General features: G+C 42.0%; 1 protein-coding gene across 11 annotated transcripts in view; it reads left to right on the forward strand.

Moving 5' to 3' along the window:
• The window catches only part of Opcml (opioid binding protein/cell adhesion molecule like), a 1,135,312-nt gene that overhangs the window by 1,011,296 nt on the left and 103,736 nt on the right, over window positions 1–20,280 (forward strand). For all 11 annotated transcript variants that reach the window (XM_026779033.1, XM_026779040.1, XM_026779038.1 and 8 more), the window contains one exon: window positions 6,330–6,455. In XM_026779033.1, the coding sequence (XP_026634834.1) occupies window positions 6,330–6,455 (126 nt within the window). The remainder of the gene's footprint in view (window positions 1–6,329; window positions 6,456–20,280) is intronic.

The following is a 20,280-nucleotide window of genomic DNA, read 5'->3' on the forward strand; positions in this document are numbered from 1 at the left end:
CCTTAGGCACCTGGAAGCCCCTCTATGTCCAAGTCTCTTCCCAACCCTACGATGGCTCCCTTAATTATAGAGTCATTTTTCACAGATCTTTATTGTCATGGAACATGGATCTGTTCTCTAAATGTGGGGGTGGGAGAATTTGAAATATTCTCAAGTGACATTTTTATTATCTTTAAAAACTTATCATAGAAGCAAGGATAGAGTTTCATGATATTACTAAGATCAATTCAGATTAAAAATTATATTAGAAGTATTGAACAACCCCTTTGGCAAGCAGCATGCATGGTTTTGGAGCAGTAAGGATGGCTAAAATGGACTTGGGCTGCCAATGGTTTGCAGCAAGCTGGAGAAGCTATCTTGTATAAGTTAGAAAAGTTGTTCACTGTAGAAAGGGCTGTGAGGACAGTGCCCAGAGAAGGATGCAGGGCAGGGAAAATTAAAAACCAAGGGTAGATGGACATACTGTATTTGGAAAACTAATAATATTAAGCCAAAAGAAGACATAATATAAACCTATATAATCTAGGATAATTTACTGAACTCTTATGTCTCCATTCCTCATTTTATTCCAGTTATTTTTCAATTTTCAGGAGCCCATGAGACCATTCAAGAGTAAAGCCATTTGAACAAGTCATTAGACACGAATGTTGGCTACCAAGGGCTTCATAACTGAGACCCAAAAGGACTTTCTTCCTTCCAAATCACTTCACTTCCTGTCTTATTGAGTATCTATGTACTTGTAATGGAGTTTATCATTCGTCCTTTGAGAAAATGACAGAATCCTCCTGAGCTACTAGGAATGACAGATCGTGCCGCCTGGCAGTGTGGGAATGTCTGACTTGCCTTGACCATCCATTCCAGGAAGTTATCTCCTAATGAGTGACATTGACTAGTCACCCAGAGAATGCAGAAATCACACTACGTTAACACCCAATTTTCCTAGTCCCCCTTTCCCTGCTCTATTTAAACTAGCACAAGAAACACCATGGCAGTAAAAATGGCACCTCGATACTGGATGCTGTGCCGGGACTCCCAGCCCAAGGTATCATGGCTGTGACTTATTAAGTCACTACACATGAATACAACTGTGCTTGCCCAGGAAGTGTCTGTATTCCTTCCAGAGAGACTCTGGGGTCTTCCTAAAGAGGCCATTAGATGGCCTAGCACTTCTCCCTAAAGCAGATATTATTCTGAGATATTTGGAAGCTACACCAAAGTTGTTTCTTTATAGGAATGAGAAAATACATATTGGCATTTCTATGCCCAGACCTATTTTTTAACAAGCCAGAAAATACTGAAAAACAGGTAGAACCATTTTCTCCAGAGTATACAGTACAGTTGGAAAGTGCAGTTTTTTCTTTCTTTCTATGTGTATTTTGGTAAAATTCATGCACTGAAATTTCAGGGCAATTCCTAATGCAGAAATAACCCCCAATATGGCAGATTTATAAGCTAAGCAATTTTTATTTATTTGCTAATGTGGATTCCCTCAAGAGTTCAAATGTTCTGCTGGTTACTTATGGCTTCTCCTTGAAAAGTCTTCCCTGTGAGGTCTCAGCAGTGTGAAGCTGCGGGCTGCAGGGTTGTCAGAATGGAACATAATTCTCCTCTGCCAATGATTTCGGTGCTTGGGAATCTACCAGCACTTCAGCTGTTTGTTTGATAATTAATAACTCATAATTAAGGTGGCAATACAAATAAGTCAACATGACTGTAAACTGGGTGCCTCTTCTCTCTGTCATCTTTCTTCTGATTATGATGATCTGAAAGAAAGAAAATTGGGAAGGGAGCCTAAAGTTCTGGTTCCAAACTTTGCCTCCCTGAGCACTGGGATTCTGTTCAAACTGTGCTCTGAATCCTTCCTCCTCTCAAGAGGAATTCATCTCATGCCCTGGAGAGCCTGCCAGTCTAAGATGCAGGAGTCCCACCTTTTGTGATGCACTTGGTCCCTAGAGAAAGAGACAGGTTGCCACGGTAGCTGCAATGCTGCGTGCTTTGTCATCTTCCCGAGGCAGGCTTGGATGAGAAGATACAGGGAAGATGGCTTAGTATTGGCAGCAAGGGAAGGGGACAGCAGAAGGAAGGTGGCAATTGAGTGGTTCTCTGAAGATAAACCAACCCTTTCGCAGAAAAGGATGAAGAAGGTGGAGGAACTGTAAAGTCTTCCGGGTACCTTGGCCCTGAGATGATCCAAGGGCATGGGGATCTGTTTGATGTAATCCCAGGCATGTGGTCTGCAGTGTGCTCTGTGAATGGTAGCTGGGACTGTAGTCAGGCTGCCGAGGCTTCTTACACAGAGGGGTTTGTGTGTTAGCCCTGGAACCCCATGGAGAGCTGCAAGAGTCAGTAAAGGAGAACATTGGCTCCTTTATTGCTACAACAGGTCCTTCTGTCTACATCAACAGGGTAGGTCAGATGGACTCAGAGGTGCTCAGCAACCAATTACAAAGTTCCAGGTGAGAATCTACTGTAGTTGTCTAGTGAGAATTCATGAAAAATCCAAGCAGAAACACTGATGAGAAGGGTTGAGGTAGAATCTAGGTATTTTCTATCTTTGTGAAGTCGGTAATTAAGGTAAAATGAAGAATCATAGTATGCTTGTGCCCGAGATCCGTGGACATTGTCCAGGTACTAGAGAAGAAAACAGCTGCACAATGTTATTGTCCCTTTCATTGTAATCAGCCACAGCATTGTGGCTGCCATAGCAACCAATACATATTGAGTGCTTATTTTACACCAAACACTCTGATAAGACAGCACTTAAAGTCATGCAGCAAAGAGGTTAGTGCCTCCCAGTTCACAGGTGAGGCACCAAAGTTCAAACAGTAGAGAGCAAATTACTAATTAAGATCACACAGTAGGTGAGAAATTGCACCCCAGAGCCCTGCCTCTAACTGATTGAATAGCATGGTACTAAAAATAGTTCACTTTGTAGTACAGCTATGTCCTGGCTTACTGTGGGTCTTAAAATGTTGCAGTTCAGTACAAAAGTGTTTCTCGTATTGTAGAATTCTTGATATAAATTTTGATTTCAGAGCTTTCCAAGGCTGGTGTTACGTGGTATGCAATTCTTTCATGTGCTGGGCAGTGGTAGTGAACCATAGCTCCAGTTTAGTGATACAGTCAAGAAGGAAATCAACCCACCGATCCTCCATGTTGTGCAGGATTGCTAAATTTTGATGCTTTGTACATTTAATGCATTATGAACTTTCTGATATTTTCAACTTCTAATATGTTTATTGATCATAACCGCAACACGAACCAAGGAGCATTCATACAATGAAAGGTGTCAGCAGTAATGGAGAGTTTAATGATTTATTTAAGGTTTCAAAGAGAATAAAATTAGTAGCAATCAAGAAAAAGTTTCAGAGCTTTAAAGGATAAGTAAGATTTTGGAAATTAAGAAATGAGAAAAGTATGAAGATGGAATGGTAATGATGGAACAAAGGGGTTAAATGGAATGAAGAAAAGAAGACAGGTGTGGGATCCCCATCTATATGCTATGAATATTTTTTATTACCATTGTTTAATAAAAAAGTTACTTTGACCTATGGCAGGGCATAATATAGGTGGGCAGAAAAGCTAAACTGAATGCAGGGAAAAAGAAGGCAGAGTCGGGTAGACATAGTTGCCAAAGAAGAAAGATGCAGGAACCTCTTTAGTAAGCCACGGCCTCATGGCAATACATAGATGAACAGAAATGGGTTAATTTAAGATATATGAGCTAGCTAGAAATATGCCTGAGCCATCAGCCAAACACTGTTGTAATTAATATAGTTTCTGTGTGATTATTTGGGTCTGGGCAGTTGGGAACAAAAAGCAGTCTCTGTTTACAACAGGGTAGAAGTGGGCAGTATGGGAAAGGATAATTAACACTTAAGAACTTAAGACATTTGAAAATACCGTATAGCACCCTACTACTTTAGAAGTTTCCAAGATATATACATATACAAGAGGAGTTTAAGTGGAATTATCCTGTAATAGCAAGATAGTGCCTCTTTCAGACACCATAGGCTGCCAAATAAAAAGCCAAGAACCAGGTACAGGTTACCTCTTTTTGAGTTGTTGATCACTGAGGTCACAGACATTTCCCTCCATTAAAAAACAAAAAACTACAGGTATTGCTGTTATTCTTGTTCTTGTTTATTCTCGAGAATTGCATGGTTCAACCCTATTGCTGAAGATACCGCATGTCTAGGTCACAGACCATAGAGCAATCAAGCTAATACTCATCTGGAAGTTTCATCCCTCCCTGCTAGTTTTCATAGTGCTGGAAGTCTCTATTGTCAATACCAAGGGAGGAGAGTATTCAATACTCTTACCCCATTGAGAACCCTGTGAGCTACAGGATGAGAACCCTGTAAGCTACAGTAACTAGCAACATATGCCCTGGTGCAACAGTTGCACAAAAGTTTTGGGAGCAACTGACCACATTCTGATTGTGTTTGAAGCCTGAACCACAAGTAGAATTCATGCCTAGTACTGTTTGTTAGCTGGGGGAAAATGTTTGTTGCGGTTAGGTCATAGGGAGTAGAGGAGAGACCTTAAGACTATTATTCTACTAAATGGGCATAGTGTTAAACTTGTCCCTAAGTTCTTATCTTGATATCCATAGATTAGTGGATCTCTCAGCACTCATTAGAGAAGTTTGTTTGAGCAGTAGATAATTAACATAGTAGTAAGCATAGAGACCCACAACTGATGAATATGCAGAGAATACGAGATTCTGGGGTGCTCAGCTCTAAGTGTGATATTTATGTCCTAACCATCTCCCAAGGCTCGGGTATCAAAATAAAAGAGAAAGTGAATATGCTGTAAGAGCCAAAGGCAGTGAATGACTATAGGCAAAGTTTCCCATAACAATTGGACACCTGTACATCTCAACTGAAAGCTGCTGAAGTCCTCCCATGGGTTCAGAATATATTGGCAACTGGTAGCTGCAAAGAGAGAGAGAATATAATAGATTGAAGGAGGTAGCCCCTAAGTGTTGTAATAGGAGTGGCGGGGCTTCATCCCCAGCACCCGGCCGCCCACACAGCTAGCTTATGCCCTGAAATAATTACACGGAAACTGTATTCTTTTAAACACTGTCTGGCCCATTAGTTTCAGCTTCTTATTGGCTAGCTCTTACATATTGATCTAACCCATTTCTAACAATCTGTGTAGCCCACGAGGTGGCTTACCAGGGAAGATCTTAACCTGCAGCTGTGTTGAGTGGGAGAATCATGGTGACTGCCCAACTCGGCTTCTTTCTCCCAGCATTCTGTTCTGTCTACTCTGCCTAGCTAAATTCTACCCTATCAGAGGGCCAAGCAGTTTTTTTAAATTAATTAACCAATGAAAGCAACAGATAAGATACAAGACCCCCTCCATCACCTAAGTTGCTACCCATGCTCCAGCAGATAATCCTATACCCATCTATGGACAGCACTAGACAGACTCAGTAGGTTTTACAAAGACAGAAAGAGAGAACACCCAGTGAAGTTAGAGTAGCGGGGAAGTAGGAAAGAAATTAGAGAGAAGTGAGTGGGGTGTATGTTTGCTCAAAACACATTAAATGCATGTCTGAAGTTCTCAACGCAAAGGATAAACAATTAGCAGAATTTGAATAGGGCCTGAAGGTTAGCTGGAGCAATGGAAACTTTTTATTGTGTAAATATTTTTTTGTTTGTATGTACTCCATACTCAATTATTCAATTTTAGTCTTAGTATCCTGCACACTTTCCAATATTTCACTATAAGGTCTGTACATTTGTTAAAATGGATTTGTGTAGACTTAAACAACCACTGAACACCAATAATAAAATAAAATGTAGAAAAAAGTTGAAAAGAAATCTAGGAAGAAATACTGTGTTCAACTTCAAAGCTTTAGAGGGTCTGAATGTTTTGGACATGGTGAGTAGCCAATGTGCTTGGCTTTTGAAGTGAGGTATTGGGTATAAGCTGTGACTGGGAACCTATTGTCATCTGTATAAACAAGAAAGGAGCCTGTGGATAGAGAAGGACTCTTGCAGGTCCTTGTGATTTATCTCTTACTTTGCGTCTAATGAATAAGTAGTTATATCCTTGTCTTCAGATCTTCTGCCAATGCCACCACCATACCTGCACCTACTAGCTACCTCAACAGGGCAAAACAATGAGCTTTTCTATTATACACATTTTGTGAATGGTGTCATTGACCAGATCTTTGCCAAGATGAACAAAGTAGGATTAAAATGATATTCATGGTACAAACACATAACATGGTAAATGAATATTTATAGGCTGAAAGCTCTTTTAAGTGCAAGGATTCATTCTCAGTGTGTTTTCTCTCTTCTATTTTTTTATAGTTCCTCCCCAGATAATGAACATCTCCTCAGACATCACAGTGAATGAAGGAAGCAGTGTGACTCTGTTATGTCTTGCGATTGGCAGACCAGAACCAACAGTAACATGGAGACACCTGTCAGTCAAGGGTAAGGTATTTACTATGCGAAAGTTTGGAGAGTGTTTATTAAAGGCCTGCTTGGCTCTCATGCAAAGGAAACATCAACAACCAGAAAGTAACCATGTATGTGAATGTAGCAATGTGGCTTTTCTAAAGCAACCCATTCTATGTATCTGCTGCTGAGTACCACGTTCCAGGAAGAGAATCTGGAGATGAAACTTACTGAGATTATTTTCTCAGTTCTTTCCATGACTTAGAGAGCCTTTGACTCCAAACTGAAAGGAAGAGTGAATGAGTAGCTTTAGTTGATGACAGTAACTTGTGCAGAGATGGGTGTGGAGGGTGAGGTTGATTATCACGCCCTTGGGAACTTTAGCACTGTTCTACATGAAGTAGAAAAGGACCTCCTGCTTCAATATTTTCAGGACAGGTATGCAGAGCCATATCTCTTGGATCTGAACACACAGAGTTCACCCTGCAAGGAAGAGGGGGAGTAGAAGTAGGGAATTACTCCAGGCATGACTTTACTGGATACCCAGTAATTGGTATTAAAACACCAGTCACCATCATCTCTGACTTAGTAAGAAGGAAATCAAAAGGACATAAGTCCTTGTCTCCTTGGAAATAAAACTTGCGCTCCAACCTGAGCTTTCAAGGATGGGCACAGAGCCATCTGATATATTACACTGTTGCCAGAAACTGTGATTTATTCTAAAGAATATACAAGAATCAAGTGCTCCCTCGGGCATTGGAAAACCTAAACGTGAAACCAGTGACTAGGAGAATACACATATGCCTGCGTGTAATGTAAAAATAATGTACATCTAAAAGAAAGCAGGGAAGTAAATCTTCATAACCTTGAGAAAGGCAGAGATCCCTAGAACACAAAAAGCTCTCTCTCTGAGAAGGAAACAAAAGGACAGACTTGCTTGAGTTTCCCAGGGCTGTCTTAGCCAAGTGTGAAAAACTTCATGACTTAAATGGAAATGTATTTCTTCACGCTGTTGAAGACGGTGTGTCAAAGGTCAAGGTGTGGCCAGGCTGATTCTTTCCTTGACTGATTCCTTCCACCCATTTTATTTCTAGCTTCTGGTGATTTCCATCAGTCTTGGGTACGACTTGTTTGTAAATGTGTCACTGTGATTTCTGCCTTCATCTTCAGTAGCATTCTCCTTCTGAGCAAGAGGAAACTATCCATTTCTCTAAGGGAATAAGCCATATCCTTTAGGGATCATAGCAACTACCTCTTCTTGTCTGTTTGTTACTTGATTGCCTCTATAAAGACCCTACTTCCATTAAAATGTCTTTAGAAATCAATGAATAGTCAAGTCTCTGAAAAAAATTATACTTTTTTTCTGACAAAAATGACATCAACTATATGAGTATTTATAGCATACAACCCTAACAGCCCACCTAAAAATGATCAAAATTGACATATGAAAAAAACGAAGCACATGAAAACATACTCAACATGGTTATCATATGACAATCAAAACACACTGTGGATAGAGTTACTAGAAAGACCAAGTTAAATAGGCTGGTAATATTAAGTGTTGGTGAGACAGTGAGCTCCTGAAGCTCAGCCTCATCAGCCCGGACTGTGAAGCAGAGTAAGCCCTATGGAAGGAAATGTGGCATTTTATTGTAAAGTGGAACATATATATTTAACATATACTTAAAGTACATATGCACAAATATATACTGCATGTGTTAGCTTCATTCACAACAGTTTACACTAGAAGTAACACGCTCACAACAAGTGAAGTATAAACAGTAGGCCACTGTTGAACAATCAGAAAATCAAGCATTGATTCACATGATATGATGGATGAATCTGAAAATCAAATGGAGAAAGACAGGTATAACTATACACACACACACACACACACACACACACACACACACACACACACACCAGGTGATTTCTTTTAAATAATCCAGTTCTAGACCAGGAAACACTAACCCATAGTGGCAAAAGCCAGATCATCAGTTACATAAGGGACTTTGGGTATCACTGACTGCAGAGCAATATGGGGGGGGGGTTCTAAGTCTTTAGTGAAATGATAGTTACAATAGTTTTAAGTGAGTCAAAATGAATATAACTTTACACTAAAATAAATGCATTAGACTGAGTATAAATTAGATTCTAAAACAATTTGAAGTATGTAGACATATAAGAAATAATGTCCCGAGGTCTTATCCTAATTTGGGACATCAGTCATCTCGATAACTCCAAAGGAGTGAAGTTTGTTAAGGGAAACACCACCTAAGCAGTGGCCGTTTTCTTCCCCACATATTAAGAACATTCATTTTAATCCCTCTCTTTTTCTAGAGAAAGATAATGCTATTTAAACTGCTTAACATTTTTGATAGACTACAGATATTGAAACCTAACATTTTAATATCACAGCATCAACAAGGGCATTAAAACACACGCCATGGGCATCACAGCACTCGGGTTTGATCTAAGTGCAGCCATAGTGCAAATTCCTAAAGGCATGCGCCCCAGGTGACTTTTGTCTAAAGCCAGAGAGAATTTAGGTTTCATGTGATTGACAAGAATATGTCTAACCAGGAGACCAATTTTTATGCATTTGGTAAAGTTGAATGTATTTATAAATGCTTTAAATCCAAGAATATACTTATTTGATCCCAACTATATAGTTCTTGAAGCCTGGAAACATTGTAAAAGGAATTTTGACTTTGTGTAAGTGTTTTGAAGCAATTCTTTCTAATGGTACACTGGCAAGAGTTTCCTTTTTAAAGAAGAGGGATTCATTCATCTCCCAACCTTTTATATCGTGTAATAGTTGCAATTCAGTGTCAGAAAAAAAAACACCAGCAAATTCTAAATTTAAATGTTGCCTGTGCTCTTTCATCTTTAGGACTGTGCTCCACTGCAAACTGGGCTTTGTTTCCTGGCCTTTGGTTCGCCAGCCTTCATGGGTACCATTGTCTTTGCGTATTTGCTTGCAATGACATTTAAACATTTCAATGCAAGGCATTGTTTCTAAAGTTTTAAAAGATCTGGAGAGTTTGCAAGTTTGAAATCTGCATCTGTTGTGTGGACTCGAGTGTTTCTTTTGTTTAAAAAGATGTTGAGTTCTACTCAAAGTGAGGCAGTTGTTCCAAAGAGGAACATTCAGTACAATGTGAACATCCAACAGCATTTTGAGGGGAAAACAATGCTGTCTTTGGTTAGTTGAGAATGGAAGAATAAGAAGTTAAGGTTACAGTGATGTTTCTTTTGGCAGTCTAATGAGGATTTAGCTCACTTCACAGTTCTGGTCACAAAAGACTGTTACAGTGTCTGAAATAGATGGCTTGAATTATGGACTTATATAACTAAAATAAATAAAAAGTATTGGTTTGGGAAAAGTCTTCCAATGGACAAACAATTGAAAATAAAGAATATTATTCACACTTAGGTTGTAACATGCAAGTCTAAGAAAGGTATGTGTCTCAGTGGTGGAATGTGTGCCTAGCATGACCAAGGACCTGGGTTTGAAACCTGGAGTCAGAAAATGGCAGTCTGAGGATATGCAGCCAACTCCTAGAAATCACAGAAAGAAGTAAGAGTAAGTGAAAGTGTAAATCCATTACCACATAGGAGACTAGTAACAAAAGCATTGATGTACCCAAAACACATAAGGAATATCTTAAATTAATAAAAGAAAGATATAATGAAGGAACAACTATTAAAAAAGCATGACTATTAAAGTACAGGAATGGGATTACTACTTAAAAATATAGTCAGACAAGGGAGGGTTTCAGGCAGAGATGTGGTGGTACATGTCTCTTTAAAATGGCCTGTTAGTGAGGTGGTAGGAGGGAACCTTGAATAGTGTCATCTAGTTCTCTTGATGCAAATATCCCTCGTGTTGGCACATACCTGGGAGTCCCTCTGTAGCAACTTCACGTTTATGGCTCATTTTCTCATGAAAACCCACAACTACTCCTAAATCCTCAGTCCAAAAAGAGCTAGAGGGGTTGAAGAAGACCACAGGATTCCAGATGTGGTCTAAAGGTTCCCAGCTTCTCTAATCTCTAGACTGAGTGAAGAACTAAAGCTCCTGACCTGTTTCCTCTGTAATGTTAAAAGGAGACCTGAGTTTCCCAGGGGCAGCATCCAGAAGACCTCACCAACACTTGCCAGGATCATGATGAAGTGTTGTGACATCTCCGGGAAAAAAACGGTCTGCAGTTGTCCATTTGGGTTTTCACAGTTGACATGTAAACCACTGAGCACATGATTCCATAGCTTTAGATATAGAAAGTGATACATGATGTTTTCAGTAGCAGATAATGGCTTGCTAATAGAATATATTCTTATGAATGTAATAGAGAATGTGACACTTGCCCAGCGGGCTTTTACACACATACAGTTCTGTTGCAAGGAAACCTGCAGCTCAGGACTAGGACAAAGACCCCGTCTCTGTGATTTGAACTCTGTAGACCAGGGTAGGCGTGTTTGAAAACAGGTAAGCAGAGAGGGTGCGCAAATGGCCGGTGTGTTTGCCACACACTGTGGTTGAGCAGGGGTTCAGGAATTATTTTCTGATCCTTCCTGCAAAAAAAAAAGAAGAAGAATTGGGATGAGCAGAAGCAGGGATGGCTCTTCCATGTGCACTGCTGACTGGAATACAAAGGCGCAGGGATGGTGCAGAGAGTCTCGATAGACTTGCTGCTCTACAGAGGGCTGTGTTTCTTTCCTTCTTGTAATACCACAGCAATCCGCTCTAATGCCTCACACCTGGCCAGCATCTAATGACATATTTGGGAAGGCCAGCTGTTTGGGGACCATAATGAAGTCTTCTCTTCTGTCTCCTTCCACTGAGATTTTAAGATGACAGCCGCTCACCGGTGAGTGAGTTGCTCACACAATCTACTCATACAAGGTAATACCTCGGGGAGCTGGTGAATGAATTAGTTTTGCAGAGTTTTCTAGGTAACTGAAGCTGACTCCTTAATGCATTGACTTGAGTCATTTTAATAGAAGCCCTTTTTAAAAATGCAGCTGGCTCTCTTCTGATTCTTCAGCCTAGTGAATGCCACTTAGCCTCATCTTTATGGTGTAACAACGGCACTCCACATTTCAGTGGTTCGTAACCGGTCGCTTCGGGACTCAGGGAACTAGAAATATAGCCTTTAGACACTGTTTAAATCCTGGTGCCTAGTGTCCATTGTACCCTGCTTTGTCCCCCCAATCATACTCTTGTCAACTCTCCCTAAAGTTGGTGTGCAACTCTTTCTTTTATAAAGAAGTTGTTCTGTGTGTTTGTCAAATGCAGTCTTAAAAACCTGTGGCCTCTATGTAACTTGGGAACTGACTGTCACAGTGTCATGTTTGAAGGTCACTATGTTACTAGGAAAATGGAATTCCCTTCCTTGAGTTCTTAGTCTTGTTTAAAAAAAAAAAAGAATTTTAAAATGGATTCAGAGCAAAGTTCCAGAACCATTTTATTAGTTTGAAAGAAAATGACCCAGCAGGCAAGTTGTAAACCAAGGAGGCAGCTGCTAGGAGAGGGAGACGGATAAGAGGAAGAGAGGTAACTGTGCCTTTTGAGTTCGGGTCCATGAGAGAAGGAAGGCTTAGCAGAAAAACTCAGCAAGCAAGCAGTTGTGTAGCATGCAAGCAGTTGTGTACCAAAGGGGAGGGGCTTGAGAGGAACAGTGAGAAATCCTGGTGGGGGCTGGGGTGGGGGTGGTGAGGAAAACCATGCTTTGTCTTTTAGCCGGTATTGGAAAAAGAAATAGAAAGAAAAAGGAAAGTTCTCCTCTTTGAGCTGCAGCTCAGACAAGTGGGTGGGCTTAGTAGCTCTCTCTGCCTGGCAGAAGTTCTGTAAGCAACTGCAACAGGGGACGGGCTCTGGAGAAGGAGAAGCACATTGTCTCTATAAAGGGTTCCTCCCACCTCCCTAGTGTGTTTTCAGGTAAATCTGCCTTCCTGAGGGTATGGACTTAGGGTCAGATGAGTGACAGGCCCAGCTAGATGAACTCCTAAGAAAGGAGACAATAATGTGTAATGTTCTCATCTTTAGGGCAGGCCAGAAGGTCATGCATGTTTCCACCCGGAGCCAGAAGTAGAACTCAAAACACTTTTTTGACCAGAAGGAAATAGTTTTTCCTTCCAGGGCCTGTACAAAGCTCTTCTAAATATTAAGGAGGGGCAAAGCTGATGTTTCTCATTTGGGTATTACTGAGGAAACAGGAGGTAGAGTCCAAAGCCAACCGTGATAGAGGGGTCCAGTGACCTCCAAGGTTGCCCATCCCTGTCTAACTACCCAACAACTGGGCCAAGCCCAGTCTTATATTTAACTTATTTGATGTTCCAGTAGTCCAGAGAGGAAAATTCTAATATTTAATTTTATTGCCTTATTCCTTCATTCATGAGTCATTCATTTTGCAAATCGGTGTTCTGTCTGCCACCTATTAAAGGAAAATTATACAGATTTTTTAATTGTGATGGATAAATTTGGAAACAACTCGGATGTCTTTTACTGAGTGTGTAGCTGAGCTATGGTATATCCACACAATGGAATATTGCACAGAAAAAGAAAGAACCCTTATTCGTGCATTTGACAATTTAAAAAAGATGAAATCTGGGCACTATGTTGAGTAGAAAGATGTTATATACTGTATTATTCTATTTTCATAAAATTCTTTTTTTAACATAGAAATCCCAATTCCCCTTCCCTCCTCTTCTTCCACTCCCCCACCTTCCCTCCACCCCAACCCCAATCTGCTCCTTTGAGAGGCTAAGGCCTCCCCTCGAAAGTCAACTAAGTCTGTCCTAGCACCTCCTTGAGATAGAACCAAACCCTCCCCACACCCTGTCCTCCCCACCCTATCCCCATCACTGTGCCTAGGCTGAGCAAGGTATCTCTCCATAGAGAATGGGCTCCACAAAGTCAGTTCATGAATTAGGGTTGGATAATATTCTTTTTTTAAAATGACATAATTTTTATTATATTTAACTTATTTTTTAACCAATCTTTTTCATTTTACATACCAATCCCAGTGTCCACTCCCTCCCCTCCTCCCGCCTCCCCCACCATGCTCCCACCCATCCCCCATCCACTCCTTGGAGAGGGTAAGGCCTCCCACGGGGAGTCAACAAAGTCTGTCACACACTACCTAGGCTAAGCAAGGTATCCCTCCAAAGAAAATGGGCCCCAAAAAGCCAGTTCAAGCACTAGGAATAAATCCTTGTCCCATTGCCAGTGGCCCCACAGACTGCTCCAGTCACACAGCTGTCACCCACATTCAGAGGGCCTCGTTTGGCCCTGTGCAGGTTCCCCCACTGTCAGTCTGGAGTCAGTGAGCTCCCACTAGCTCAGGTCGCCTGTTTCCGTGGCTATTCCAACCATGGTCTTGACCCCTTTGCTCATATTATTGCTCCTCCCTCTCTTCGACTGGACTCTGGCAGCTTGGCCCAGTGCTTGGATGTGGATCTCAGTGTCTGCTTCCATCAGCTGCTGGATGAAGGGTCTGTGATGACAATTAAGGTAGTCATCAATCTGACTACAGGGCAAGGCCAGTTCAGGCACCTTCCCCGCTATTGCTTAGAGTCTTAGCTGGAATCATCCTTGCAGAGTCCTGGGAATTCCCCTATCGCAGCAAAAGTATGATGGCAGACTACAGACCAATGACCGACGAGAGTACGGGCACAAGGAGAGGGCAGTGGGATGGCACTGCCTAGGTGTATACCCTACCACATCTTGATTGCTGTGGCAGCTACATGAATCTATATATATAAAATGAAGTGTTCAAACACGTGTAAAATAAACATGTAAAACTGAGAAAAATCCATTGAAATTTCATGACATCCTTAGAGTATATACATATTTACACATATGTGATTTCATTAATATTCATATGCACTTAACACAATAGACCATAATTGACGAAACTTAGTGGTAGGTGAATGGCATTTGTCTACCATTCTTATAACTTCTTGTCAATGAGTATTAATTTTCAAATGAAACATCACGAAAAAGAATGAGCAAAGTGAAGTTATCGTTTCCCATTAATAACCTCCCATTATAAATGGTCATAGAAAGGTCTGTGGTTTCTGCTTTCACATACAGCAACTCACATGACTTTGTCACAGTTCTCCAAGTGGGTCAGGGAAGCAATACTCTGCCTGTTTCAAGGGTACAAAAACAGACACAAAGGGAAAGGCTTGACAGGTGATTCCCAGCTGCCTGAGCTGTGCATCTCTGAAAGGAACCTACTTTCTGGTTTTTGAATCTGGATCTCTTTGTACTACACACAAAAAATGGCTCCTATGGCTTCAAACCGGAATGGTGCATTTTAGATCAACTTCAGCTTGTTAGCAGGGGCACCCAAGGGTGTCCACTATCTTTGAGCATCATCTGTTCTCTCCTCTTTTCTTTCTTTCCTCTACACCCCCTTCCATTATCTAACCATGTTTCTAGCTCCACATCATGTAATTCTAACGAAAGTGCTGCCTCCTAATGAAACCCATTGTCTGGTGACGGTCTCTGCTACTCTTCTGCTTCAATTAAACTAAGCCCACTAAGACCCACCAGCCTCGTGTCTTTTTGAAACCAGCCCGTGTCCAAGTTCCAGTACTGATAGGAATCGCCTGTTAGTTGACCTGCTGCATCATCAACTCTTACTACTGCTCCTTTGTCTTTCCGTGAGGCAGCCAGGATCCTTGTTTCTTATCTGGAGTCATGTTTAGAGCCTAATTAATCCCTGGAGTGTGAGAAAGAGGTGTCTGAGATGAGAAATCAAGGTTATACATATCTTGCTCAGTGGAACAGTTATGGGCAAACAAGCTGTTCCTCTCACATTTTTTGCAAAGCAAATTTATGTTCGCTAACTTTGGTTCTTGTTGTAAATGAGAAGTGTACGAAGGTCTAGCAATGCGCTTTCACCATATGGGTGCCCATATGTTTCCCCCCCTTTGCTTGCGTACATTTCGCTTTGGCATGCACATATGCCTGTATTTTTGCAACTTAACAATATTAAAACTAATCCCATTTATGCTCCTTTTGGGTGAGTAGATTGAGTCATAAATTCCTGAGAATCTCTTTCTTGGGATGCTGAAGGTTTGATGCCTGAGTAGGGGGAGGGCACAGGGAGCTGCTCTGGCAACAGATGCAGTCAGCCTGTGCCCCTGCCTGCCTGATGTCCCTGACCCAGTCTCCCTAGTTGGTTACTAACTCTAATGGCTGGGAAGCATCAACAGATAATACCTTGGTGATAACCCGCATTCTTCCTCCCTTGTGAGGAGAAATCTCCACTAAGAAACAGATGGTAATTTCCCAGGCTTCCCTTTTGGAAGTCCCTGGTGGCTTGACTCCTCTTGGAGCGAGCAGTCTTGATGGCTGGAGGTGTAGCTCTGGATCTACCATCGGTATTTTTATTTCTCTTTCCCACACCGAGATGAGAAACTATGCTTGTCAGAAACGGAGCAGCTGGAAATTCAGCTTGTTCTGAAATGTTGTTTAGCTTCTTCACCAGGCTGTTTGGAGAATAAATATAAAAAATGGCTATTAGCATGTATCATACCGAGTGAAAACCTCAACTAATTCTCTGTAAAATTGGAATTGGCAATGTTGTTGCTGTTTGTTGTCAAGCCTTCTCCATCTTCATTTCTGACTCATTCATTCACTCATTCATTAGCTTCATTGACAATATCTGCTCTCTCTCATGCACAACGATGCTGTGGAAGGTAGACGTGAGTCCTGTCTGAAGGAGCCACCTGTCTAGAGAAGAGATACTCAGCGAGGAAGTAAGTCAGCACGTGCCATATCAATGTGTGGTGACTGGCATTGATGTGACACAGGAAAGGACGGCCCAGGGCACGGCAGGTTTTCATCGGGAAGGCAGTGGTTGAGGATAAGTAGAAGACCATTAGGGAGCCTGGCAGGATGGTACACACCTCTGATCCCAATACTCAGGAGGCAGAGGTAGGCAAAGCTCTGGGAGTTGGAGACCATCCTGCTCTACAGAGTGATTTACAGTACAGTCAGGACTATCAACACAAAGAAACCCCTGTCTCGAAAAAACAAAAACCAAACAAAAACAAAAAATAATAAAACAACAATAGCAAAGAATGAAGTCCATTAGGAGAGAGACTGGGATATGAGCCCTTGGACTTGAGGACTTATTAGCTCCCTAGGCTGACACCTTCTACAAAAGAAACACCATGTTCAAGTTGGGATAAGGAGCTGGGTCTGCAAGAAGCAGCACGATATGCAAAATAAATCAGGAGAGACACATGTCACACAAAGGGACTTAAGGTTTGTGCTCATTATCCTGAGAACGGTACAAAAACACTAAGAAACCTCAAGAAAGCTTGGAAATAAGGTGATCCTGTATCAAGACTTAACTAGAAACATCTAATTTCTCATCTGTTCGTTCTCCATGTAAATATGGCAACTGACTAAACCTCAGCCCTTGTTCCCCCATCTATAAACTAGAACAATTTAGTAATGATACTTTTCCTTTATGGAGGCAAGGAAAATGGAATTTGATAGTATCTATTCCAAATACTTTTAGATTACAATATAAGAATGGAAATTAACATGTATCATAGTAAGTGTAAAATTGGAATTAGAAAGGCACCCACTGCCGCCTGCCGTCTGTCACGAAGCCTTCTCTGTGCAATTGCTATATCAAATTATGCTATTGAAATCAGTTGGACACTGATAAAATTGAGACCAGCTTTACAAGTCCTGTAGATCTAATTGGCCTCAGCAGTGGGTCCACAGTGACTCTTGCTGCTGAACTGAAACTGTGGGCTTCAATAGAAATAATAAGCAGCCTGGCCCCACACCAACACACTGCAGCCACCCCTGGAGATAATGCGTTTTAATTTAGACACCGAGCCCCGTCGCTTGGCCAGATGTGGAAGGAACCTCAGACTGTTCATTTCCTTCTTCCTTCTAGCATGAACACCCTTGAGAATCGTTGAAAAGACCCCTGGCTCTAAATCTGACCACTGGCTTTCCTTGGAGTTCTTTTTTCACGGCCATTTGTATTTCTTTCTACAAACTGCTACCTCTCTAGGGTAAAGTTTCTATGAATCACCTTCTTGGTGAGGGTATTTTCAACCAGGTCTCCACTGTTTACAACCAAACTCACTGTGATTACATTCAGTCTGCCATGTGTCAGGGTGTAGCCAAGGCAAGTACAACCGAGTCCCTGTTCTAAACTGGAAAGGAGATTGGAGGGGGAGACCAGGAAGCCCCGTCTCCCACTGCAAAGTGGTTGGAACCCACTACAAGATAGAGACATAACACAGGTAACCTGAGGTCACGGATTAATTTTTTTTTTAAGATCTGTGTCCCTGTCATGGTTTAGGAAGGACTGTGGCTACATCAGAAATTCCAGGTAGCTTGCAGAGAGGCCCACACCTAACTCACTAACAGCTAGAGTTGGCCAGGCAGACAGACACGCACACACACATGCACTTGGATACACGCACTGAAGCCGAGTTGTAGGATTTTCAAGGCATCACTACCAACTGAATACAGGTAAGTGCACCATGCCTAGTGAGCATGCTCCACATGAACAGGGCATCAATGACATAGCACTTAGAAGCTTAAACACTAAGAGGTTTTGTCTTCTTCGTTCTTTCAGTGCTCTGGGCAAACCTCTTAAAGCACATAGAGTATGTCTTGGTTAACTGAGTTCCTGATATACTGACCTGGTGATGATATACCCCATTTGATAGGATTGCCTAGATAGGATTCCTTTCTTTTCTTCCTTCTTTGTGCTCTGGGCACCATAGATCCGGTAGAGTACATGAGCTGGCATGTTTTGTAAAGTTCCTAGCACCAAGGTAACCTTACGTTTCAAATGTGATCAAAGAATTCCTATTGAATAACTGTATGCATAGGGCCTTATATCCATCTCATGCCGGAGACAAAGAAAGAGAAGCACAGTAATTATCTGCCTAGACTTGTCTCCGTATCCGGTTGTCCTCTCTTTTAACTTGTTGCTGTCTTTTAACCCACAGCTCTCCCAGTCAGCAACTGCAACTCCACCACTGTCGGCAGTGCTTAGGCCTCGAGAGGCCGAGGGAATTCTGTTCCCTCTGGCACTGACTCTTTCAAAGATACAAAGGGAACTCAACTAAATCTCTGTCCCTCTAAAGAAGTCAAGATTGAAAGTTGAAGGTGGAATTCTGCCCTTCAGAGAGGCGGAATAGCAAGTAGCTCAGCCCCTTTCCTTCTGGCGTCTCTCCAACACCCACCTTCCACCCCCTACCTCTCCACCCTCTCCACCCGACTGTGCTGCTCCTTGCCCCTCCTTAAGAACTCTTCTCTACTCCTCCTTTCCACTTCCTGCCTGCTATTTGCTGACACAGCCTCCTAACCGCAGGTGAAATTTATTTCATCAAACACATCTTTGCATCATTAAATGAACGTTCCAGAGCATGAAAAAAGTAACACAGTTTAAAATAATATTCTACAACTCTATCCAAGAACTAGTGGGATGGTCCCACTGATAGGCCGAGGAAAGGCTGTTCAGGTGTCTTAGCCCCTGTTCTATTGCTGTAAAGAGGCACCATGGCCAAGGCTATTCTTTTTTTTTTTTGGATTTTCGAGACAGGATTTCTCTGTAGCTTTTTGGTTCCTGTCCTGGAACTAGCTCTTGTAGTCCAGGCTGGCCTCGAACTCACAGAGAACCACCTGCCTCTGCCTCCCGAGTGCTGGGATTAAAGGTGTGCGTCACCACCGCCCAGTTCCCAAAGCTATTCTTATAGAATGAAACATTTAATCGGAGGTTTGCTTACAGTTTCAGAGGTTAAGTCTATTATCATCATAGTGGGGAGCATGGCAGCATGCAGGTAAACACTGGAGCAGTAGCTAGATTATCCTACTTCATAAACAGAGTGTATGACACTTGGCCTGAAACCTCAAAGCCTGACCCCAATGACACACTTGCTCCAACAAGGCCACACCCCTAATCCTTCTAATCCTACCACAGATTTCCACTCCCTGGTGACTAAGCATTCTACTATATAAACCTCTGGAACCATTCATATCCAGATCACCACTGGGGTTACATTAGAGTTACCTACAAAGTTGTAGAAATAGTGTTCTCTCTAAAATGCATTCTTTCCATCTTCCCGATCATGACTCTTGTGTCTTCCTGTCCTGAAACTTTTATGCTGGCTAGCAGATGACCATCTTGCTGATGCTTTGTGTAGTGCATCTTTGCCCAATACCAAAGCTTGCTCTGGTCTGGCCTTCTAGATCACAATGCTCTATGGTGTATAGAAGGTGTTATTCTAGTCCTGGCCAATCACGTGCTTGTGGGCAACTTTGTGTCTTGTGCTGGATAACTCTGTGACTTGTGCAAAGAGGAAGCACAAGAATTGGATGACTTAGCTTGACACATTTAGTTCAATATTGGCGAATGGAGGAGTGACTTTTGCCTCCCATAGGATAGATTGGTCTCTGAGACACTAAGAATTTTGACCTTCCCTGTTCCTCCAAGCTCCGTTTCTCCTAGACTTCCTCCTCAGGACACCTCCTATCATGGGCTTCCCAGCGGGCTAGCCATGAGTTCCCACATTGCTGGAGCTTGAGAAATTCCTCCGGAAATGGTAGCAGTGGGGGAAGTCCTTCCCTTCACAGTTTAAAAGCAGGGAGCATGGTTAATCAGCCGCTTCTCTTAGTGAGATTCAGAAGAGGGAACAGAAGACTGAAGGTGCCATTTGGAGCATTTTAATTGGAGTAGGCTCTCCCATCTTCAGAATGTTGCAGCCTGGGAGAGACATCCTCCACTGGAGGTAAATGGCATCAGGAGAAACTGATCTCATTAAGCAAAACTGGTTGATTGTCACTTTGAATGTGGGCTTCACA

This window comes from Microtus ochrogaster, chromosome 5, assembly GCF_000317375.1.
Source record: "Microtus ochrogaster isolate Prairie Vole_2 chromosome 5, MicOch1.0, whole genome shotgun sequence".
In the NCBI taxonomy this organism is placed as follows: domain Eukaryota; kingdom Metazoa; phylum Chordata; class Mammalia; order Rodentia; family Cricetidae; genus Microtus; species Microtus ochrogaster.